The sequence below is a fragment of the Mustela nivalis genome (genome assembly GCF_964662115.1).
Source record: "Mustela nivalis genome assembly, chromosome: 10".
NCBI classification, from domain to species: domain Eukaryota; kingdom Metazoa; phylum Chordata; class Mammalia; order Carnivora; family Mustelidae; genus Mustela; species Mustela nivalis.
In genome coordinates, this window is record NC_139029.1 from 18,837,427 (window position 1) to 18,861,787 (window position 24,361).

General features: G+C 50.7%; 2 protein-coding genes and 2 long non-coding RNA genes across 4 annotated transcripts in view; 2 read left to right on the top strand and 2 right to left on the bottom strand.

Moving 5' to 3' along the window:
- Positions 1-24,361, top strand: part of LOC309841656 — a 963,915-nt gene that overhangs the window by 280,910 nt on the left and 658,644 nt on the right. The gene's annotated exons all lie outside the window — the stretch shown is intronic.
- Positions 74-10,310, bottom strand: LOC309843377. The gene is made up of 3 exons (XR_014300105.1): positions 10,162-10,310; positions 3,760-3,854; positions 74-181 (listed from the first exon to the last, which is right to left on the bottom strand). It is a non-coding gene; the product is annotated as an uncharacterized lncRNA (long non-coding RNA).
- SFN (stratifin) lies at positions 4,120-5,487 on the top strand. Its single transcript, XM_082688094.1, has one exon. It carries the CDS (start codon positions 4,251-4,253, stop codon positions 4,995-4,997), a length of 747 nt encoding a protein of 248 aa, XP_082544220.1. The 5' UTR covers positions 4,120-4,250; the 3' UTR covers positions 4,998-5,487.
- Positions 15,228-24,313, bottom strand: GPN2 (GPN-loop GTPase 2). Its single transcript, XM_082684915.1, has 5 exons — positions 23,708-24,313; positions 22,977-23,133; positions 20,432-20,592; positions 19,295-19,425; positions 15,228-15,847 (listed from the first exon to the last, which is right to left on the bottom strand). The coding sequence occupies exons 1-5, from the start codon at positions 24,116-24,118 to the stop codon at positions 15,775-15,777; spliced, it is 933 nt and encodes a 310-aa protein (XP_082541041.1). The 5' UTR covers positions 24,119-24,313; the 3' UTR covers positions 15,228-15,774.

Sequence of the window (24,361 nt, forward strand, 5' to 3'; positions counted from 1 at the left end):
GCCTGTGATGAGTGCGCGGAAGGTCTGGCTTACCCGCACTGCCAGCTTTGTTCTAGTTGGTTAGTGCCATTCCGAGATTTAAAGATTTATTTAGCAGGGGGTTGGGGGGGAGGGGCAGAGGGAGAGAATCTTCACATTAAGTCCCCACTGAGCACGGAGCCAGATGCAGGGAGGTTATATCCTAAGAGGAAACCAAGAATCAGTCACTCAACCTACTGAGCCACCTATGCGCCCCACCCCCCCTTTCTGGAGATTTAAAAGAAGAGGCACAGTGAAGCCAGAAGTGACATCAGAAGAGTAGCCAGTGTCCTCTTCAGTCTTCTCTTCTAGAACTGGTCTCAGTGCCAGAGGCCTTCAAGCCTTAGGTGACCTCAACTCTGAACAGCGCCAACCCAAGGTGGGACTGTCACCCTTGAACTGAACCTAGCCCAGGTTAACAATCTCATGGAACCTTCCCTTCCGCCAGCTGCTGCCCCACATTGAGATATGCACACCGTATGCTAAGAGCTAGAAAATAATTACGGCAGCCATTTAGCAAGCGCTAACCGAGTGCCAGGCCCATTTTTTTCACCTAAACCTATGAGGAAGGTGATGTCAGCATTTTTTTTTTACAGATGAGGGAACTGAGGCATAAGGAAGGCACAGGAGCAGCAAATCGAGGATTTGAACCCAATCTCTGCCCTAACCTCTGACCCCTCTACACTCCCCAAGGAATGAGTAAGGCTCCTTCAGGATTAGGGCCTCTCAGAGGGAGAAACCCAATTAGAAGCTGTTATTCACAGCCATCAGAGGGCTTAGAGGTGACCTATGCTGGCCTCCTTGTACTGATGGAAAAACTGAGGCTCAGAGGCAAGATGGGACCTTCCCTTCTCCCGAAAGGCCTTAAAACAGAGTTGGGATGCAGTCCCACAGCCCCACATTCCCTTCTCTTTCCACCAACTCCACTCTGTGACCCAGACTGGACTGGTCTAGATGTGGGATACTCTAAACAGAGCCTTGAGGAGAAAAAGACTCGGGATCGCTGAGTCATTTAAAAGTAATCTAATAATCCCTCCCAAAGGCAACTAGTAGAATGAACCCTTGACTGGATAACTGACGTCTTATTTACAACTAACCAGGGGGAGAAGTGTCATACCTCCCTCCAGTCACTTGTTTAATTTGATCATTCCAAGACTGGAAGAAATTTCATAGGAAGACCTTTCTGGATTCTAATAACTCCCTCCCGCTGTACTCAAGATTCCTGTCTGTTCTCAGTGGAGCTAGATAGCAACTGGCTGCTGCCTTCTCTGTCACAAGCCTGTGACTATCGCTTGCCTCTTGAACATGCTGTGGGGATGGATGCTATATGGAGGAGAGCGGGCAGGATGAGGAAAGCCCCTTTTGAGCCACAGCCCCAACTCCCGTCCTGCTGACTCAGGCTGCTGACGGTGGAGCTCTGTACCCTGCCAGGGCCTGCCGTCTCCTGCCTGCCTGGGCTCCTGGACTTGGGAAATGGAGGCCTGGAGGCAAAGGGAGGTGTCTGAGACAGGAACTGAGTCAGGATCGACAGGCTAGAGCGGGCAGGAGGTAGCCTGGCTCCCAGATTCACCCCTAAGCTTCGGCAGGCGAAGGGAGGAGGAGTGAAGAGGCTTCCTTTCGCTCTTCTCTCTTCTGGCTGTGCTGAGGGCATGGAGCTTGTGGTCTCCACCACCACATCTGGCTTGAGTGACAGGAAGAGAATGCTGCCTTCCTAGAAACAGAGCACCTCCAAAATTCCTAGGCGTGCCAGGCCCTGCCTTCCAGGTTTCTGGTGCTCTGGGATCTCTAGCTTTCCCCCAGGACTTGGGAAAGCCTGAGCTGGATGACTAGTACAAAGGAAGGTCCTTGAGGGCCTCAGGCCTGTGTAGGCCAGAGGAATGTCTGCTGGAGAGGGAGGAGACAGTGCTGAGTGAGCACATCTGACCATTCATCTGTCTTCTTTCTCCTAAGGACACTCAACTGGGGAGGGTCCAGTCCTCAGGTAAGGCTTGGTTTGGGACCCTGTTGTCATTTCACAGAACCCAGCTCCATGTCAGTGCTTTAAGGCTATGTGGTTATAATAATAAGATTGGTTGGATTTTTTTCATATGATAATAACAGTTACCATTCACTCTACTATGTGCTTTTCCATCAACTTATTTAATCTTCACAACAAACCCCCTTTTACACTTAGGAAGACAGAGGCTTACAGAGGTTAGGTCACTTGGCCAAGGCAATACATCTTCTAAAAATTAAACCCAGGCAATCTTATTCCAAAGATACTAGGCTATTCTAGCTCTTATAGAAAATAATACATATCTACCGTTGAAGAAAATAGGAAAATCAAAAGGAAAAAAAAAATCACTTGGAATGCCACTACCTAAAGATATGCTCTATTAAATTAGTACTTTAATGCATTTCCTTTCCATCATTTTCTGTGTGGGTGATCCCATCTGAGCAAAGCCTTGGCGATGTCAAGCCTAAAATCCCTTCTGTTTCCTTGGAAAACCTCTAGTATCTGCCTAGGCATGCTGCTCCTTTTCCTTTAAAGAGGCAGATCTCCTCTTTGGTTCTGAGTTCTGGCCTAAGCCTCCCTCCAGGAGGGGAAGGTGGGCATTGAGGCTCCAACCAAGAGGAACCAGGGAGAGACAGACCTGTGAAATGGCCCTGGCACCCAAATTAAGCTGGCTGGATCCCAGTGAGGGAAGCCCCACCCTTGAGCCCCATCTGAGCTTTGGCTAGGGGTGGGGCAGATAAGGAGGAACCTACCCTCATGGGCAGGGTGCCGACACCTTCAGGTGAAACTCCTGGCTGAATGAGAACAGCATCCCAGCAAAGAGGGACAGAAGGTTGGCAAGAGAGAAGCATCCCATCTCTGAGGCCTCTGCCAGGGGTCAGAGGGAGGGCCACAATCCAAGGGAAGGGACAGGGAAATTTCTAAGAGGCAGGCTGGGGGAGGCAGCACTCACCTGGGACTGCTACCCCATAAAACAAAATGATAGGTGTCACCACCACCTTCTTTATCTCGGTCCTCTCTCCCCAGGTGCTAGCGTCCCCCGCTGGGGATCCAAAGTGGGCTGAGCACCCAAGTGGCCTGCTTCCCAGTCTTTGACAGAGGGCAGGCTGAGTCAGGCAGGAAAGCTGGGCCCCCACCCTGTGTGAGCCCCGCTGATACATGATGGCAGGCGGCTTGGAGGGGGTAGGTGACCTGGCGTGGAGAGCCAGAGGGTAGGTCCTCAAACAAGTGGCAACAGGCCACCAACTTGAAAGGGAAAATTGTGCTGTGATGGGGAAGGTGTCCAACAAACCTACTGGGTGACTAATTACAAAGGCTGGGCTGGAGCGTCAGGGCCCGCTCGTTAAACACTTCATTAAGTGGCACCCTGAGCGATGCCACCTGTGCATCCTGGGAACTCAGAGGGAACCCTGAGGGGGAGTGATGACCGGGGGATAGAATCACTTCAGGCAAACTCCGGAAGAAGCCTGGATGTCACTTCTAAATACAGCCTGGACCTCACAAGGCAGAGGCCTTGACAGGAGAAGCCAAAGGAAGGAAGTAGGATGCAGGGGGCTTAGTAGCTGTGTGACCCTGAGTAAATCTCATCCCTCAGCATTCCCATCTCTAAAGTGGGAGTAATAGTCACAGTGTGTCTCACAGAAACATGGTAGGGATTAAATTCAATCATGGATGTGAAGGTGCTTGGGAAACTGCAGCCCTACCTAAACATAATTATCTCACCTGAACCAAGGTGGGACATGTACCTGGTAGGATTAAGAATCCGTCCTCTTGGGTGCACCGATCTTCATGGGCTCTAGCTAGGCTGAAGCAGCCAGTTGGTTGAAGCCATCCTTGGCCCCTGGAAGAACACCACGGAGGATCTGATTTGAGAAACTGGGGCAGCTCTGTGGGCATTCTTGTAATCGAAGCCCTGAACAAGAGGGGGCAGCCTGGAGCCCGGAAAGGTGTCTGTGCAGGTGGGGCCAACGCCCAGCCGATTTCTCCCGCTGACTGCCCCTGTGACTCACCCCATAGCCCAGCCTTTTACCTTTAAGGAAGAGCCGGAAAGGGTGTGGGGAGAAAAGGAGAGGGAGGCAGGTCCTGGGCCCCAGACCCGCCCTCTGTCCCTGCCCACCCGTCTCTGGGGCCTGGCCATCCAGCCAAAAGGCAGGCAGAGAGCAGGGGAGGCTCAGAATCCAGTGTTGGTTTCAAGGCAGCGAGTTAGCCCGCCACCTGTCTGTTTGTCGCCAGAGCCATGGAGAGAGCCAGTCTGATCCAGAAGGCCAAGCTGGCAGAGCAGGCTGAACGCTATGAGGACATGGCAGCCTTCATGAAGAGCGCTGTGGAAAAGGGTGAGGAGCTATCCTGCGAAGAGCGAAACCTGCTGTCAGTGGCCTACAAGAATGTGGTGGGTGGCCAGAGGGCTGCCTGGAGGGTCCTGTCCAGTATCGAGCAGAAAGGCAACGAAGAGGGCTCGGAAGAGAAGGGCCCCGAGGTGCGAGAGTACCGGGAGAAGGTGGAGACTGAGCTCCGGGGCGTGTGTGACACGGTGCTGGGCCTGCTGGACACCCACCTCATCAAGGAGGCAGGTGATGCTGAAAGTCGGGTGTTCTACCTGAAAATGAAGGGCGACTACTACCGCTACCTGGCTGAGGTGGCCACCGGTGATGACAAGAAGCGCATCATTGACTCAGCCCGGTCGGCCTACCAGGAGGCCATGGACATCAGCAAGAAGGAGATGCCGCCCACCAACCCCATCCGCCTGGGCCTGGCCCTGAACTTTTCAGTCTTCCACTATGAGATCGCCAACAGCCCCGAGGAGGCCATCTCACTGGCCAAGACCACCTTCGATGAGGCCATGGCTGACCTGCACACCCTCAGCGAGGACTCCTACAAAGACAGCACCCTCATCATGCAGCTGCTGAGAGACAACCTGACGCTGTGGACCGCCGACAACGCCGGGGAAGAGGCAGGCGAGGCTCCCGAGGAACCCCAGAGCTGAGCCAAGCCCGCCCCCTCCCTGCCGCGCCCTGCCCTCCCCAGCACCTCCACTGTGGCAGAGAGGACTAGTAGGGGTGGGAGGGCCGACCCCTCTCCCCGAACGCTCTGCACCCTGCTCACAAGAGCTCCAAGGAGAGGGACCAGCAGAGCTAAGGCCAGCTGGAGCCAGGGGATCCGGCTCTGCCTGCAGCTGTGGGAGCTCCTCGCCAGGGGTCAGCCCACCCACCTCTGCTCTCTGCACCCCTCCTCCAAACCCCACCGCCAACAGGGCCACCTCTAACCCCTCCTGACTCTTTCCCACCCCGTTTGCCTCTGAATCTTAGGAATTGAGGAGTGTCCCACCCTTGCGGCTGAGAGCTGGACTGTGTGGCGGATGAGTGTGTGAAAGACTGAGAGTGAGAGCGAGTGAGTGTACGACCCAGAATGACAGGGAAAGCGTGTCTGCTGGGTGTGACCCTGTTTTCTCTCAATAAAGTTCCCCTGTGACACTCCTTCTGTCTCTTCCAGTTATTGGTGGAGGGATGGGACAGGGACTGGCTTATGATTTTCAGAGACCTTGACTTTTGCTTCTGATTTAGGGCCCTGACCTCTCATGGGGCTGGCTCAGTGACCCACAGGCAAGACTTTGGAGCCAGTGACTCCAGGTGAGAGGCTAGGGGGTGGGGGTCCAGCCCTCCCAGGGGGGTCCCCCACAAACTGGTCTGGACCCCGGAGGGTCAGGAGAGCGCAAAGGCGGCTCTGACGCTGCTCGGAAGGGGCCCAGGGCAGGAGGCCGAAGAACCAGATCTGAGGAGACAGGAAAGCAGGGAGTGTCAGGTCCATGCTACAGGGAGAGGCTGTAGCGAGCGGCAGGGAGCATCCCAGATCGGAAAACGAGGAAGAGTCCCATCAAGCGCTCCAATCCGAGAGAAGGGAAGCACAATCTGGACAGCGGCATGACGCCGCCATGAAAAGCCCATATCTGAGAGGGGAATGCCCCCGCCCCAGCGCTCGGACGCGGAGACAAGATGAGAGGGGGAGGCGAGGAGGAGCCGCGAGCTGGGTGGGAAGGGCCGCGGGGAGCGGAGGCCACCCAAGCCTACCCAGCTCGCCGCCTCCGCCCCCGGCCGCCAGCTCCGACACGCCGGGACCCTCTGCAGCCTGGCTTGCTCCCGCCTTCACCGCCTGGGGCTGGAGGCGGGCCCGAGGCCGATATCGCCCAATCTCTGGAGAGAGCTGCTCAGAGACCCGCCCCTGGAACCCGACGAGCCAATGGGGGAGAGCGCGGCGGAACGCGCGGGGTGTGTCTTCCCTCCGACCGCCCGGCCCAGCCGGCGTCTTGATGCTCAGCCGGAGTGAGGGGTTCCCTGTGCAGTCCGCCAAGCCCCAGGGGCAGCGCTTTCCCGGTTTCACTCAGACAAGTTGCCACCCGTTCAGCCCGAGAGCTCCGCATCCACGGAGCAGCGGGACCGGGCGGGGCCGTGCGGCAAAAGGAGTCCCCGCCCTTTGAGTCATCTGCTCTGCTGGCGTTGCCCGGCCTGGGCAGGCGGGCAGGGTTGGCCGCCCGGCCACCAGTGCGTCCCCACTACCTGCCAGGATCCAGGCAGTCCTGAATCGATGAGCTTGGACTGTGTCCCCGACTGGCTCTGCGACCTTGGAAAAGCCATTAGAACCTTCCCTGGGTCTCAGGTTCCCCATCAGTATCAAAGGGTTTTGGGCGAAAGTCTTGACAAAAACTGGGATGTCAAAACTGCCTTGGGTTTGAATCCCAGCCCTCCTTTGTCAAGACTCTGCTTTTCGTTTGTGCCTTCTTTTGTAAAGTGGGGATTGAAAAACTGTACCTAAAGAATTGCTATGGGGCGCCTAGGTGGCTCAATGGGTTAAGCCTCACTTTCGGCTCAGGTCATGATCTCAGGGTCGTGGGATCGAGCCCCACATCGGGCTCTCTGCTCGGCAGGGAGCCTGCTTCCCCCTCTCTGCCTGCCTCTCTGCCTACTTGTGATATCTCTGTCAAGTAAATAAATAAAATCTAAAAAGAAAAAAAAAAAAGAGTTGCTATGAAGTTTGAGAAAATAAATGTGCCTAAAGTAGTCGACAGGGCATGTTTAATACATGTTAGCTATTATTAAACCTTTCAGCATCAGTAGTCTAGGGTTGATCAGTTTTTGTACCAATTGTCAGGCCTGGTCCAGAGGAGTAGCTTTATTGTTATTTTTTAAATTCAAGGTTTTTTGTGTGTTTTTTTAATAATTTTTTTTTAAGATTTTATTTATTTATTTGACAGAGAGAGATCACAAGTAGGCAGAGAGGCAGGCAGAGAGAGAGGAAGGGAAGCAGGCTCTCTGCTGAGCAGAGAGCCCAATGCGGGACTCGATCCCAGGACCCTGAGATCATGACCTGAGCCGAAGGCAGAGGCTTAACCCATTGAGCCACCCAGGCGCCCTCAAGTTGTTTTTTTAAATTTTATTTATTTATATGACAGAGAGAGATCACAAGTAGGTGGAGAGGCAGGCAGAGAGTGAGGAGGAAAGCAGGCTCTCTGTGGAGCAAAGAGCCCAGTGCAGGGCTCGATTCCAGGACCTGAGCGGAAGGCAGAGGCTTTAACCCACTGAGCCACCCAGACACTACCAGGAGTATCTTTATTGCCAAAGCTGACCTGCATGCTCACTGGGCCACCAGAGGATACTGTCCTGATATCAAGTAGTCATTCCTCTACCTGGTAAGATAGGGGGAACTCAGTTCTGCCTCCTCAGGTTCCCCAGAGTCCAAGTTTGGTCACACCCGAGGGACTGGAAATTGAAGGGCTCTTATCAGAGCTACTTCTACAGGGGAAGCTGGCAGGACCACTCTGCTGCCTTCCGAGTTCCGGGTTTTCTCTTCTCCTTTCCTGGAAGGGTGTTGGTTTTCAAGGCAAGCAGGCAGAGACTCTGGATTAGGGCAAGTGACTCTCCCTCGGATCTGGAAGTGACCCATTTTCTCTTACCAGACAGGTCTGGTGACTTTCTCTTAATGGGTAGGTCCCGAGAAGAGATCTTCTTTCTTTTCTCTCACTCTCTGACTTGTCTATCCTACACCACTCATGGTTGCCCTATATGGGGAAAGAAATGAGCTACCCCTAAGGTAATGTGTTGGCGTTGAGAGATTCCAGAAGCACATGCTGTGGATTGGAATATCACCAAATCAGATGGCTAGGTGTGAGCCAGCTTAGGCACCAGCTTCTGACCATGAAAGTCCCAGACCTTTCTGTTTATGACATAATCTCTCTAAAGCTTTCTTACCAACACGGAATCTCAATGAGCATCTCTTGCCATCTCTTCCTGACCTAAATTTGACATTTACATTTTTTCAGTCCTACTGTTAATGGGTACGGAATTTCTTTTGGGGTGATGCAATGATCCAGAGTCAAATAGTGTTGATACTGGCGCCTGGCTAGCTAGCTCAGTCTGAAGAACGTACAACTCTTGATCTCAGAGTTGTGAGTTCAAGTCCCACATGGTGTGTAGAGATTACTTAAATAAATAATAAATAAAAACTTAAAAAAAATCACCAAAGTGTTGGTATTTACACAACTTTGTGAATATACTAAAAACCACTAAGCTGTACTCTTGAGGGGGATTAATTTTTTTAATATGATTTAGTTAATATATCCTGTATTATTAGTTTCAGGGGTAGAATTTAGTGATTCATCAGTTGCATGTAACACCCAGTGCTGCTTACATCAAGTGTCCTCCTTCTTGCCGATCATCCCAATGCCCCAACCTCCCCAGCCACCTCCCCTCCAACAAACGTTAGTTGGCTTCCTGTAGTTGAGTCTGCTATGGTTTGCCTCGCTCTCTGTTTTTATATTATTTTATTTTTTCCTTCCCTTCCCTTATGTTCATCTGTTTTGTTTCTTAAATTTTACATATGAGTGAAATCATATGGCATTTGTCTTTTGAGAGGGATGATTTTAATGGCATGTGCATTTTATTTGAGTTTAAGTGTTTTCTCCTGGAGTTTTCCAAATTCCAAAGCCAAATTCTAAATTTCCAAAGCCCAGCTTCAGGTCAGAACATGACTAGTTGCCTCCCCTCTCCCTTTAACATGTATACAAAGCTTTTGGATATGCTATCCTACCAACTCCTTTCCTTTATAGAGGGACATCTATTCAGTTATGATTTCATATCTACTTGACTTCACCTCTGGGTTTGCAGCTATGTGCTGGGTCTATTTCTTAACTCTTCAGACAGCTTCCTAAAAATGGTAACTTTGTCTCATTATTTTTACGTTCTTCCTCCAGTGCCTTCAGCAAGGTTTTTGTACAGGACTATGCTCAGAACTTAGCTTTATTTATTTGTATTTATTTTTTAAAATGTTGTTGTTGCTGTTTAAATAATCTCTATAGCCAGTGTGGGGCTAGAACTTAAAATCCTGAAATCAAGAGTCACGTGCTCCATGGACTGAGCCAGCCAGGTGCCCCTGGGAACTTAGTTTTAAACCATCCTCCCAAATGCCTGGAAACCCAGTGGAGTGCCAGGTCTTCTATTGTGGAAATGGAAATACAGCTGGTTCTGGGATGAGGCAGGGCTGTCTAGACGGAGATTGGAGCTCACAAAGATTCAGTAACCCCAGCCCTATCCTTCCTGTCCGGCCAGAGTACCTGACCCACCAGGAAATGGGGCTAAGGGCTTGAAAAGATCTTCCTTTCCCAAGAAGTTGACGGATATAGGAAAAATCTACAACCTATAATTTTCTAAAGAAGGTATCTACTCTTCTCACTTATGTAGTTACTTCAGAGAGCAAAATGCAAATTGGCTTTCTAGAACCCCAGGAGTAGAAGATAAAGGGCAAGGCTTTGAACTAACCAGGACCCTAGGGAGGTCAAGTCACTGGGGTCAGGCAGACCACAGTGGCTCCTTCCAGAAAAGCAAGACACTCCTACACACACATGTCCAGTGTCCAAATGTCCAGCACCTTTTTGAGAAAACCTAATTTTGGATGCTTGCACCGAGACTGCCCATCTGACCAACAGGCCCCACTTCTTCCTAGAGAGTACAGTAATAACAATGGCTGGAGCGCTGGCCGTGGGCCAGCCACTGTCGGACCTCGCCCGCACAGAAATACATAGCATCTTTGTTTTGCCTATGAAGAGACTGAGGCTCAGAGCGGCTAAATAACCCGATAACTAAGGTTATAAAATTACTTACATGTCTGGGGAGTGGAAACGGGTCTAAATCCAAGGCCCATGATTCTTAAACTACAACAGCTGTTTCCAAATTGTGTTCAGAGGGTTCCCCATAAACTGCCACAGGGCAGGAGGCCAGCAGTCTGGGTTTCCCCTGTTCCCACACACATTGGCTAAAATCGTCACACATATGTCTGTTTTGTATACTGGAGTTTCATGAGTTAAAAATAAGTTTGAAAAGAACCACATGATGTTATGCTGCCCTGCTTGTGTCTTGGACTTTCTAAGAATCAAAACAGACTTTTTCATCGAACCGCCACCCCAGGGCCTGGCAGAAAGAAATTGTCTCCAATGGGAAAAGACCGTGTAGGGGGCCAATTTCCTGGCACGTTCACCAAGTTAAACGTTCCTTCCCCTGGTTACATCCTTTGTTCCTTTCCAATTCTTCGCCCTGTTCAGAGGGCTCCCCCAGCCCACTGTCCCTGCTGTGGGAGGGGTGAGGGGAGGGAGGCAGGTTTCTGCAGGGTAGGTGCGCTCCTCTCAGAACAGTCCCCGCCCCACCTACCCGGTGAGTCAGGAGCCAGGAATGTCTGTGGGGGCAGCAGACAGGTATGTCACCCTGGGGGTGTCAGAGGCTGATTCATCTCTCATCTCCACCCAATCTTCTCCTTGGTGCTCTCTGGGAAATTTAACTCATTATCTGTCTAGAGATAAAAGAGGAAATTCCAGACTCGGAAAAGCATGGAGTCTTCAATCTGTGGCTAGGTATAATACCGAATACATCAGATTATGGCGTTCAAGGAGTATTTGTTATAAGAGAAGAAGGAAGACACATCCCCTGGCTTTCTTCCCTCAAGTAAAGTTAACCTGAAATATCCTTGTCTGACTGTAGAGGGGCCTGATCTTAACTCAGAATAGGCTACGTAACCACGGGTATGACGGGAGAGGGGCTCCTGGGTGGCTCAGTCAATTAAGTGTCTGCCTTGGGCTCAGGTCATGATCTCAGGGTCCCTGCTCAGTGGGGAGTCTGCTTCTCCCTCTCCCTCTGTGTCCTCCCCAAGTAAATAAATAAAATCTTTTTAAAATTTTTTAAATCTTTTTTTTTTTTTTTTAAGATTTTATTTATTTGACAGAGAGATCACAAATAGGCAGAGAGGCAGGTGGGTTGGGGGCGGCGGGGAAGAAGCAGGCTCTCTGCTGAGCAGAGAGCCCGACAGACGTGGGGCTTGATCCCAGGACCCTGGGATCATGATCTGAGCGGAATGCAGAGGCTTAACCCACTGAGCCACCCAGGCGCCCCAATAAACAAAATCTTAAAAGGAAAAAAAAAGCAACAAAAAACGTTGGGCGAGATCTTACCCTTGTTCCAGTATTCCTTAACCTCTGTTTCGATCATTCCACAAGGACTGTGAAGGCTTCAGGATTAATGTAAGGGAAGAGGTGGTAATCCAGTGTGACAGGGAGCACAAGGGAACATTTCTTTTTTCCTTTTTTTTTTTTTTTTTAATTAACATATAATGTATTATTAGTCCCAGGGATACAGGTCTATGAATTGCCAGGTTTACACAAGTAGAAGTAAAACTTCACAGCACTCACCACAGCACATACCCTCCCCAAACGAGGGAACATTTCTTGATGTTGTATTTGCACAGCAAGCAGATAGCACCCCCCACACACATACACACACACACACACATGCACACATCCTCCAATGTCCGAATGTCTGGTGTGTTTGGAGGAAAACTTGATTTCCGATTCTTGAAGCAAGATAGCTGCAGATTTATTTAGGATGGCTTTGTAGGGGCCTCTCATTTTGCACAACTACTTCAAGGTCTTGGATGGAAAAAAAAAAAATGAAGCTTTGCTATGTATTCTGGTCCAGAGGGTCTTCCCAGTACTCATATTTTCTCACCTCATTTGGGCTCCAAATCCCTAGCCCCGTCCCCTCATAGCTCCTCAGTCTTAGGCCACCTGGATCTCTGGGGCCATCTGAAATTGGATCCTTGGCTGGAAACGAAGGACACAGTGGCCTGGAAATGAGGTGTATGCTTTCCCCTGGCCTCAGCAGGCCTGATGCCATCGAAGTATGAGCTAATCCAGACTCTTCCTTCTAAAGGCTAGGTGAGCACTCAACAGCCAGGGAGGAGAGAGGGAAAAAGTGAAGGAAAAGGAGTAGGGAGCTACTGCTCCGCCTGCTAGAGAGTTTCTCTTTAGGATTTTGGGGTGGCTGGGCCTCCCCATTGCTTTCAAAAATTTCAAAAAATTTTTGAAAATTTTTTGGATCTTAGTAGTGGTAGGATGGGTCTGCCATCACTTCCCTCCCCTTCTCGATAGCCCTGGGAAAGGCGAGAGAATCTCTGAGGTAGACCTTCCCACAGACTCTAATGCGATCAGGCTTCCTTTCTCAGCCAACTGTGGGTAAGCATTTTACTAATTCAGAAACAGCTGAGAGCAGACTGGCTGTGCTTCAGCTCTGTGGGTTTTAGGGCGTCACTCTCACTCCTAAGCCTCTTTGTCTGCGCTGGAAACCTGTCCAATTAGCTGTGACCTCTGATAAGTTCCAAATAGAATCTTCCAATTTTTTTTGAGGGGGGGTCCCCCACTTTTTTTTTAAAGATTTTATTTATCTATTTGACAGACAGAGATCACAAGTAGGCAGAGAGGCAGGCAGAGAGAGAGGAGGAAGCAGGCTCCCTGCTGAGCAGACAGCCTGATGTGGGGCTCAATCCCAGGACCCTGAGATCATGACCTGAGCGGAAGACAGAGGTTTTAACCCACTGAGCCACCCATGTGCCCCTCCCCCACTTCTTTAAATAACTTTTTATAAACAATTTCAAAGTAAACCTTTAACCACTCATATAAATGGAAATGCACATATCCTAATACCAGTAGTTAGCAGAGATGACCAAGAAGGTTCCTTCTAAGGCACTCAGAGATGGTTTCCTCCCTCCAGAGGTTGGTCATGATTGCCAAGTGAGGTCTGGAAGTGAGAAGAGCACTTTCAGACAATGCCGGGGAGATGCACAGTGCTGCTTTTCTGGAAGGCATTTTGGCATTATGAATCTGGAACCTGGGAAACATCAGCTGTTTCATTTCTAGGATGTAATCATAAGCTAAAAATCAGAGACTCAAAGATTTGAGCACAAAGATGTAATCACAGCACTATTAACAAGAGCAAAAAGATGGTAATAATTTCGGTTAACCATGGGAGTCTGGACGGTGAACGTCACTGCCTCACCATGAAATATTATCTTATAAACATTTAAAGGGTCTTTATGTTTTTTATTTTTTAAAATATTTTATTTATTTATTTGACAGAAATCACAAGTAGGCAGAGAGGCAGGCTCCCTGCCAAGCAGAGAGCCTGATGCTGGGCTCAATCCCAGGACCCTGGGATTGAGCAGAGGCTTTAACCCACTGAGCCACCCAGGCACCCTGTCTTTATGTTTTCAATTGCACAAAATAGGGTTAACTAAAAAAAGCAGATTACAAAGCAAGTGGAGCATATTCCTGTCATACAAAGGCTATAGCTATCCCTTTGCACATACAGAAAAGTAAGACCAAAAGAAAACCACAAAATATATCGAACATTTAAGTAGAAAATTTATTATAGATTACAAGTATTTTTGATTATTCATATGTTATGGGATTATGGGTGACTTTTTTTCATTTTCCAAGTTTTTTTACTTTTCTATCAGGGAAGAAAAAAAAGAAATCTCAAGAATGGTTGCCCCCTGCCAGCCACATCGCAGGATTGTCTTTCTCGTGCCCGCTTCACGCTGAACAGACAGACCCAGGTGTCTCTTCTTTTCCGCATTGTGCTGTCCCCTCCCCAGCATGGCAGAAAATCATTTTGCCATCAGTAGAAGGTGAACAGAGGTCCATTTACTGGAGGAGAAAAAAAGCCTTGCTGTCACACCAAGGCCTGAAAATTAAGTTTTGGATGGCTTCCATCTTCCCCACTTCAAGACTACGGCAAATACACGCTGAGAGGGCTTGGCTACAAGGCCATAAAGTTCAAATGACACCTTCCTTCCAGCTGGCTTGCGTTGGTGAGAGCCAAGGTGACGGGGTGAGCGTCAGAAACCCTGACCAAAGCCCTTGGTACTATGTTCAAAAACAGCACCCACCCTCTCAGCTTACCTGATGAGGGATTTGTCCAGCAACCTGGGCGTCGGGATTCCTGGGCTCCAGGCCCCACCGGTGACTCAGTCGTCCCCAGGCTGTGCCTCCTGGCCTCAGTTTCCCTGGCTTGCTCTGTTGATACTCCCCACCTACTGCAGGGTGTTAATAGGGGTGTGGTGCTTTGAACTTCTCAGATGAAAGAGGCTGGGGAAGCAGCACCTAGTTATTAGCCCCTATCCGGCTGAGCGTGGGAGTGGAGGTCGCCTGCTTTCATATATATCCAGCTAGAGCAGCGTCCTCATGGCCCCTCACTCTTCTGCCTTCTTCTGTCTAATGCCACTTCAGAACAGATTTTCCCAAGTCGAATTCTCCAGTCGCCCAAACCACCAGTGACCTAGCATCCCTTTGATTGCTGATTCAGTAATACTCTACAGGTGTTTAAATTCTGTCTCCTGATGGGCTACAGGTCCTGTGGGAGAAGGGCTGTGGCTTTTCACTACCTAGAATTCACAATTAAGAAGTCAGCGAAGTGAACAATGAGATAGGCTGACCAAAGTTCAAACTCCTCATCTGTTTCCTCATGGTAAGATGAGGCTTCCTAATACTCTGTCTTGTCTCAATCTCCAGGAGTTGCTGTGAGAGCCCCATGAGAAGCATGTGTGTGGAAGCACTTTGTAAAATGCCAAGCCCTTCTCGCGTGTTAACAGGACCAACTGTCTGCAAATACGACTTCTGGCACAACCACCATCTGTCCCCTGCTGCCTCCAGGCTGTGGCTGGGGGGGAAAAAAAAAAAAAGGCCTGGGATGCCACCTATTGGTCAAAAGTATGAACTGCACTCAACCAGTTAATAGCAAAAGCAAACCGTTTCAACTCCCAAACCATGTTCATTTTTGCCACACTCCTCACGACGTCATGTTAATACTTAATATTTTTCTTTAAATAACTCGCTTTTTATACACAATTTCAAAGTAAACCTTTAATCACTCGTACAAATGGAAAACTAGTTAACACCTGCCAAAAAGGAATACAACCGTAAAATAAATACCATTAAGATGAAACGTTCAGATCTGCCAGAAGCGTTGCCTGTGAAAACTCAAGCTCGAGTATCACTGCTAAAACCAACTATTAACAAAATCGCACAACTGGAGTCTGCGTGTCAGGCCTCTAGCACAGTCTGCCCTGTATAAAGAAACGACTCTTCTGAGGAAAGGTGGCATTCCCTTGTTCTGCCTCAGCTCTCTGGGCCTGGATGGTTGGAGAAAGTTTAAAGTTTCAAAAAGTAGAAAATAAACTGCTGTATTTGTAGCATGTTCCATCACAGGCCAAGTGGAGCCAGCACCAAATTCCTGGCAACAGCAGCGAGAGCTCATGACCACTGAGGGGTGGTGGGTGCTCGGCTCTGGCTGGGAAGATCACTCTCGGCTCTGCAGTCCGCTGAGCTGTCCGTGGTCACGGGAGCTGCCGTGTTCTCTGGCGCAGGGTTACGCCTCTTGACCTCCAGCTTGCTGCTACAGCTGCATGGCTTCCTGCTCCACGGACTGGTCAGAGGGTGCCAGGTACTTCTCCTGGATGCCCAGGGTACTGAGAGAGGCTGAGTCAAGGCTGGTAGTGCTGGGAAGGACGAAAACTGGTCAGGGCAGGATCTGACCTCTATGGATACTGGCTCTCCAACCCCGTCTGGCAAGGGGCCCCCACCCTCTCCCTTTCTCGCCCTGATAGCTCCAGGGCTGGGTCTGAGAAGCCCCTTGATACATCCAGACCCAAATGCTCCTGTATTTGCCTCTTCCCCACGTCACTGAGGCTCAAAGGACCAGAGAGCACGAACCCTCTGGCTGTGTTAGGGCATGTGCTCTCCACCCAGACCACTGGGGGTTTAAATCCTGATTTTGCCACTTCCTCTCTTCTCGTCCATAAAATGGGAGTTGCTGTGAGGATCAAATGAGACAATGAAGACAAAGTGCCTAGTATGGCACCTGGCACACAGCACTGCTTAGTAAGGGTTTCTGACTTCTCTTCTGCTGTGGGAGGAAACTCAGGGGAGTGCAAAGATGACAACAAATTTCTGCTTGGACTATTGGGTACTTTCTACCTCTCTCTGGGACAGCAGGGAAGTGGAGCGGGAAGGCTACAAATCAGATTCACAAAGACTGTGACACTGCTGAGGACGCCCCGGGAGGCTGGCTGGCCTGAGGTCTGAGCAGGAGATGGCTGTCGGCCGTGCTAGGCTGGCTCACCATGGCTTTTCTACTAGATGACTCCAATGTCAGAAACTGAGGTTCTCCAACCAGGGAGACCAAGATTTGAACTGTTTTTCCAGCATATTCAGGGACAAGGCCGTGTACCTGTCACTCTCAGAGCCCCAACTGCGTCATCTGTAAGAAGGGACTGAATGAGGGGCGCCTGGCTGGCTCAGTCAGTTAAGCGTCTGCCTTGGGCTCAGGTCATGATCCCAGGGTTCTGGGATCAAGCCCTGCATTGGGCTCCCTGCTCAGCAGTGAGTCTGTTTCTCCCTCTCCCCTTCTGCCTGCTTGTTCTTTTTCAAATAAATAAAATCTTAAAAAGGGGGGGGAGCGCTTAATGAGGTTTTAAATGAGATCCTACAAGCAGGGTACGTAGCACACTGACTGAATAATGTTCAGGGTATAGTCCTTCTCTCCCCTCTCTTATGGATCCAGCCACCAAAATCCATCCCACTGCTACTCAAACTGACCTGCAACCCACGCCCCTTCCCCTTCACTTTTCCTCAGGTGATGCCATGTTCCTGTGCGAGTCATCCCTGAGGATCACTCAGGGTAAGTGGAATCCATCCTGCTTGACGCGCAATAATCTGAAATGTGCCTTGTCTCCAACCTGAAGTCTACGTTCCTGAGCAGGGCTCAGAAAAACCTGCATCTGTCTGACCACCTGTCCAGGCTGATCTCTGCTCCCAGACAAAGCCCCGTCCTGCCTATGAGTCACGCTGTTCTACTTGCAACCCCCCAGACATACCTCACCCCTGAACCGCCAGGCCTTTGTATCTACTGTTCTCTCTGCCTTGAATTCCCTTTCCCTTAGCCTGGCTAACCCTCACTTGAAGATAACACAGCTCATGGGCTGCCCCCTCCACAAAGCCTTCTTTACCTACACCTACCCACTCCTTGGCAGAGCAGACTTTCCCGTCCTCTATACCAGTCCTTAATCATCCTATAGATAGGGTTAAGTTGAACCTTAAGAAGATTAGGAGATGGGGGAGAATCTAAAATCAGCACAAATGTGTATGGTTAAAAAACAGCCTTGAGGGGCGCCTGGGTGGTTCAGTGGGTTAAGCCTCGGCTCAGGTCATGATCCCAGGGTCCTGGAATCGAGTCCTGCATCGGGCTCTCTGCTTCAGCGTGGAGCCTGCTTCCCCCCGACTCTCCCTCTGCCTGCCTCTCTGCCTACTTGTGGTCTCTGTCAAATAAATAAGTAAAATCTTAAAAAAAAAAAAGAAGAAAGAAAGAAAGAAAGAAAAAAATAGCCTTGAAAATTCCTTAAATCATCTATAAAAAAGTATACAGTTCTATAAATAGAATCCTGCACAATTAACACTACGAATGCAGAAAGTAATGCACCGTGTGCAAAAACTCACGCCACTACTGGAACGGCCCCTTCTCTCTCTCTCTCTTTTTTTTTTTAAGATTTTATTTATTTATTTGACAGACAGAGACTACAAGTAGACAGAAGCAGGTAGATAGAGAGGAAGGGAAGCAGGCCCCCCGCTGAGCAGAGAGCCCGATGCGGGACTCGATCCCAGGACCCTGAGATCATGACCCGAGCCGAAGGCAGCGGCTCAACCCACTGAGCCACCCAGGCGCCCCCGGCCCCTTCTCTCTTGCTGAGCACACGCAGCTGCACTTGCCGACCGTAAGTGTGAGGCAGCAACACAGCCCCTTCCTGGAGCCCTACACGCTCTACTGCCACCATTTATAGTGTCTGTTTCCCTGGGAGCTTGGTCTCCCACCTGTGGCCTGCCACAGATCCGTTAGGTACTGGCTGGCATTCTCTTCCTCCATGCCCAGGACTCTGGAGCCCCCTTGTCACTAGCACGCCACATAGGAGTCGAATATCTGAAACTATCCTAACTGGCCTGCATTTCCCTGTCCTGCCTCCCACATGGCCTCCATGACCTGACAGGCACCTACACAAGACATTAGCTCCACTCCAATGGTCACTAATACAACTCTAGTTCTGAAGGTCCAGCTGCCTCCCAGACAGCTCTGGCTGTCCTCATGGTCCCCTCCAACATAGCCCATGGGTAAGGGCCCATCCCTTCCACCCATGTGACAAACCTGCCCTTTCCTCGCCTCGGGGCCAACACAACCACCCATACCACTGTATTAGCTGGAAACCTGCAAGTCGAACTTCTGCTCTACCTCCATTCATCCCATAACCACCCGGTCGCCAACTCTGGTAGCCTACCTCCTTTTATCCAATTCACACCCATCTCTCCATTCTCACCACTCATGTTTCATCTATTCTCAACTACAGACTGTGAACATTTTCCTGCCCCCACTCACATCCCTTAAATGCAATTTCTGCACTTGGAACGACTTTTTAAAAATGTACGCCCGATCATGTCACACTGTGCAGTCATATGATGCTGGTTCTCACTGCCCTCCCACGAGCTGACGTCCACACTCCTTGGCAGGGCACACAAACTCCCCGCTGCCAGCCCTCTACTGTCCCTGCACCCCTACATCCCCCTGTCCCTTTCCCAGTCAGGACGCCAAGCACACTGAGGCCCTCGCATCTCTCCCAAATGACCACCGCCCTTTCATCTCTCAGCATCTGTACTTGCTGTTCCTTCTAATCAGTCTCTCCCCCCTTATCCTCAGGTACAAGCAATACTGAAGCCTAAGGGACCAGCCTTTGCACCTGAGAGACAGTCACCAGGGAGCCCAACTGGTCATCATGACATCATGAATCAGTCATCGACAAGGGTAGATGTGGCCATTCCTGAGCCCCACATCTCCCCTTGGCTGTGGCTAAGAGGCTACAGAGCAAGGATACGAGGAGAAATGGAAGTCGGCTCCCATGGCAGCAGACATCATGGCCTCTAGGCTTCGCTGTTCTTGGACCCCGAAGCAATAGCCATTGGCTTTATCCACAGCCTGCAGGACCCGCTGGATACTCTCCTTGTCCTGGCCAGGGAAGGGAGAGACAGCTCTGTGAGTGAAACAGGTGTGTAGAACTAAGGCTGTACCAAACCGCCTGCAGTCCCCAAACATCCCCCTTGACCTTGCTCACGAAGCCTCTGGACCTGTGGCTCCTGCACTCGGAGTAGCTTTCCGTGTCCCTGGAGCCCTGGCTACATCCAAGCCTTCCTGTCCACCAACCCACCCAAATTGGAAGAGGTAAGCTCCTCTCTGCACACCCACGGTCCCCTGGGGCTACCCTCTTATAGCTTGGATCCTATCAGCTTACTGCTGACAAGTTATTAACTCATCTGCCTCCCCTCTTCGACTTTGTACCCCATGAGGTCAGGGACTTATTAATTAAGGTAATCCTTGGTGCCTGGCACAGTCCTTAGCTAACCGTAGGCACCCAATAAATATATATATGATGGATTTGCTCATGCTCAGAATAGTGATACGAACAGTTCATACATCACATGATGGGAAGGAGATGAAAATAATGCACGTATGAGTCGTCAGCACGATGACAGAAAGCGCTCAATAAGGGACAGTTGTTATGACTAATATTGTACGCCTCACTTTCTCATTTTAGAGGAGAAAATTGTGGCATTATGTAGGGAAGAGACAAGCTCACTCAAGTCCACACACAGGGGCTGGGCACTACTTGGTAAAGTCAAGAGACAGTTAGATGCCCATCCTGAAGGAGGCTGAGAGACCTTAGGCCTTGGTCACCTCCCTTGCTGACGATTTTCTGAAATCACCCATTTTCGCACTAATGAGGGAACATGTGTTCAGAGAACCCAGCAATACAGAATCGACAGGGCCAAACTCTGACCCACCCTCTTTATTAGAATCCTGCCCATGAGAGCCACTGGTCATAAAACCAAGGGGACTGAATGACAGTTAGACCCAAGACAAAGACCACTGTCAAAGCCTCCTGTTGCCCTGGGCTGGTGAGATCCCAGGCACTGTCAGAGCCCAGGCGATGGCTACGCCTCTTAGTCCCCAGTACCTGAATGTTGAGAGGGATGAAGGAGACCAGACTGTAGTCTTCAATGAGCTGCACGAGTTTCTCATTGAGCTGACGATAGTGGCGGAAGAAAGGGTCAGAAGCCAGGTGGTCGAGCAGGTAGGAGAGGTCCAGGACCTCTGTGTAGTAGTCCAGGTTGAAAGCTAAGGAGAGAAATTAGGTGTTCAGGAGCAGCCGACACGAGGCTAAAAGACCCGAGGACAGGGACCATATTTCCTTTCTTTCTTCCTTTTGTCTTCATTCACTCATTCATTCATTCCTTCAGTCATTCAACAAATATTTGTTGAGACAGTGAAATGAGCTTACTCGGAAGAAAATACTTGGTTTTACCCATCGGCTCTGTCATTTCCTAGCTAGATGGGACTGCTGTGAGAATTAAATGCTCTAAGTCCCAGTGTCTGGTACACACAAGCACTTGGTCCATGGTAATAAATAACAGGACTGAATGTGTCCCAAGCACAGTGCTGCGTCCCTGCCGCATGGTCAGGCAGTCACACCCCCCAGGACCCGGCACATGCACCATAAGGACTCGCAGGGCACTTCTGGTATAAATCACTTTCCCTTTCTGGGCCAGCTCCTTCTGAATGTAAAATGAGGATACCAGACTAGATGACTCCAAGTTCTAGGAATGCAAACTTCCTCTATGAGAAGGAAAGCAGGCCTCCCTGCACTGTCCATTTCTGCTGGAAAACTCGAGCACTTGGGTTACTCAACTGGTTTGTCCCAGAACGAGGTGAGGCAATCAGGCTGTTGGATTGACTGACTCACTCCCTACACCCAACATGGGGCTCAAACTCACAACCCCAAGATCAGAGTCACATGCTCCTCCAGCTGAGCCAGCCAGGGGCCCCTCGGTCTCCTGTCTTCTAACCAGAAACTGTCACCCCTCTGCCTGCAAGGACCAATGTCCTGGGCATTCCGACAAACTTCCTGGATTGCCTGACAGGTACATTCTTCCCCAGGAATTAAGCAATTGGGAGCCAGGGGCACCTGGGATGGGATTTCATCTCAGCTAACATACTAGCTGTGTGACATAATGTCTTTGGGCCTCAATGGCCTCATCTGATTTGCACATCAGTCTCTTACGAGGATGATGGGCAAGAGTCAGAGGTAGAAAGGTTAAGGACCACCACATAGCCATCTGGGCTGGAGGCCAGGAAGGTGGGTGGAGAGAGGGGCTTGGGAAGACTGCAAATCTAGGAATAGATAAAATTTGGCTTCGGGGCTCACCAAGAGATGAACCAGGACTCTGGGCTGAGGCAGGCCCTCCAAGGTGCTGGCATCCCTCCATGCCCTGACTGACAACCAGTGGGCCTCCCGGACAACGCCCTGACATGTCATGATCCTAACAACCTTTCTTCCTGTTTACTGCTTGTCATTTCAGCTTTTCTTCTCCAGGTTCCTTTGTGGCTGGAAAAGCTATTTAGGGAACTGAGGCCCCCAGCTCAGCACACTAATTTTGCAGGAATAAAGTGGTAGCCAAAATGCCCCTAGGCAACTCCCCTGCCTCCCGCTTCTCCCTTAGTCCTTCCCACCCTGATAAAGGCACCTCTGTCTGTCCACTGGCACGGACAGAAACCTGACAGGGATCCTTAATTCCTTGGTCTCCATGTCCAATCCACCAGGAAACCCTGTTTATTTCTTTCTTTCTTTTTTTTTAAGATTGTATTTATTTGACAGAGAGAAACAGTGAGAGAGAGAACACAGGCAGGGGGAGTGGGAGAGGGAGAAGCAGGTTTCCCACTGAGCAGGGAGCCCAATGTGGGGCTCGATCCCAGGACGCTGGGATAGGACCTGAGCTGAAGATAGACGCCCAACAACTGAGCCACCCAGGTCCCCCTAAATCCGATTTCTTGAGTGAGTTTTGGATCGATCTACTTCTCTCCATTCCCACTACCACTGTTTAGACTGCTGCAAAAACCTCCTCAAGGATCTTTGTTTGCATTCTTGCTCATTTCAATTCATGCCCCACAAAACAGCCAAAATGACGTTCTTAGTTCATGCAATTTCCTTACTTGATATTCATCAATGGCTTTCCCTGGTGCTTCAACAGTATAGGTTCTGGCCCCTGTCTACCTCTCTGAGCTCATTTCCTACCACCCATTCCTGACTACTACCTCACTACCCAGAGTTTCCCCTCTCTGCCTTCCACTTTTTCCGTAACACAAACACCTCTTTCCCTAAGGGCCATTCCTCCTACTGGTCCCTCCACCGAGAACAGTCTTGCCTTGGCAGGCTCCTTCACACCATTCGTGTCTCAGCTCAGGTAGCACCGCTCACTCCCCTCACTGCCAACCACTCATTTTATTTGAATTCCTTTGCAGTACATATCACCGACTATATAACTCTCTTGTCCCCAAAGCCTGGAATAATCTCTGGCCCAGAGTGGCACAAAACGAACAGGCAGGACTCAGAACCTGCCTGTGGCTATGATAAATAAGCCATGCATGGTCCCTGGAGGCAGCTCTCGTCAGCTGAGATCTGTTTCACTCCTGACTCCCTGCCTGCCCAGAAGAGGAGCCCTCACCCAGCTTCCCATAGTGCTCAATGAGGTCCATCTTGGAGAGGAGGTTGACATGGGGCAGCTCCACATGCAGCATGGTGGCCAGGGACGTACACAATACGGAGATGAACTTGGCCGGGTCTGTGCAGTAATGAGAATCCACCAGGTGAACAGCAGTCAGCTGGAAAAGGAGGAAGAGACAGAGTGAAAGGCCTGGTGAAGCAGGAAACATCAGGGCCTATGTCTTTCCCCAAAGACTGGGGACTCCTGAGGACAGAGTGCAAGCCTTCCCCATCAGTGTCCTCCTGCTTCAGCTTCATTCTCATAGCGACACTCATTTCCTTCTGCCAGGAAATAAGGAGCATTTTTCCTTACAAGATGCCCTGTACTGTGCCTCCCGGTGGTCAACTGGCTCAATTCTGATCGCACCTGACTCTATTTCATTTACTTTTGCCCAGCAAGTCACAACAATCACCATACCGCTTTCTACATAATGCCTTCCACACTTCCAATAATCCCAAATTGGGCACTAGCACATCCATTCTGCAGATGAGAAAACTGAGGTTCAGAGAAAGAAACTGACTTACCCAGGTCCACACAGCGAGTCAGTGGCAGAGCCTGAATACGAACTCACACCAGTTTTACTCCAAAGCAACTCGGCCCCTACCTCGCTGTGTGACATGGGGGCGTGGCATCTGTCCTCCCTGTCTCAGTTCCTCCATCTGCAAAAGGAGCCTGCTCGACCCAAGACGCACCCTGAGGTCCCACTGCGCCATCTGGGAGAAGATGCTGCGCAGGGCGCCGTGGTGCGTGCAGAGCTCCACCTGGCCCGGGCAGTCGAAGAGGAAGTAGTGGCCGCGGAGGGGATCTAGCTTGGCACGCAGCCAGTCCAGGTTGGCCTCCAGGTACTCCATGCAGTAGAGCAGGCCGCCGTTGGGCCCCAGCCGCAGCGCTTCCATCACGTCGCCCAGCCCTACCAGCTCGCCCACGTCCACGGCGCACTCGTAAGGCAGCCCCTCGTTGGCTGGGTCCAGGTTCACCACCGCCACGCGCCGGCCCAGCGCGCGCAGAAACTCACTCATGCCCAGGCAGTACGTGGTCTTCCCAGAGCCGGGCGGGCCGATTACCGCCTGCCCAAAGGCCGTGGTCGGGGCGGCCCCCGCCATGGGCGGCACGCTGGCCCGTGCGGGGCAGATAGGCTCGGCAGCGACACGAGCCGAAGGAGACGGGATCCCCGGAGTGCAGTTCGATGGGGGTCGACGTTGATCCCTGGAAGAAGTGCAGGTTCCCGCGCACTGAAAGGGGACCAATGACCCGGTACTAACCGGACTAGCACCCGACTTCCGGACGACGTCGGAAACGGCGGGGCCCGGAGAGGAAGTCCCGCCCCCTGACGTGGGCGCAACTTG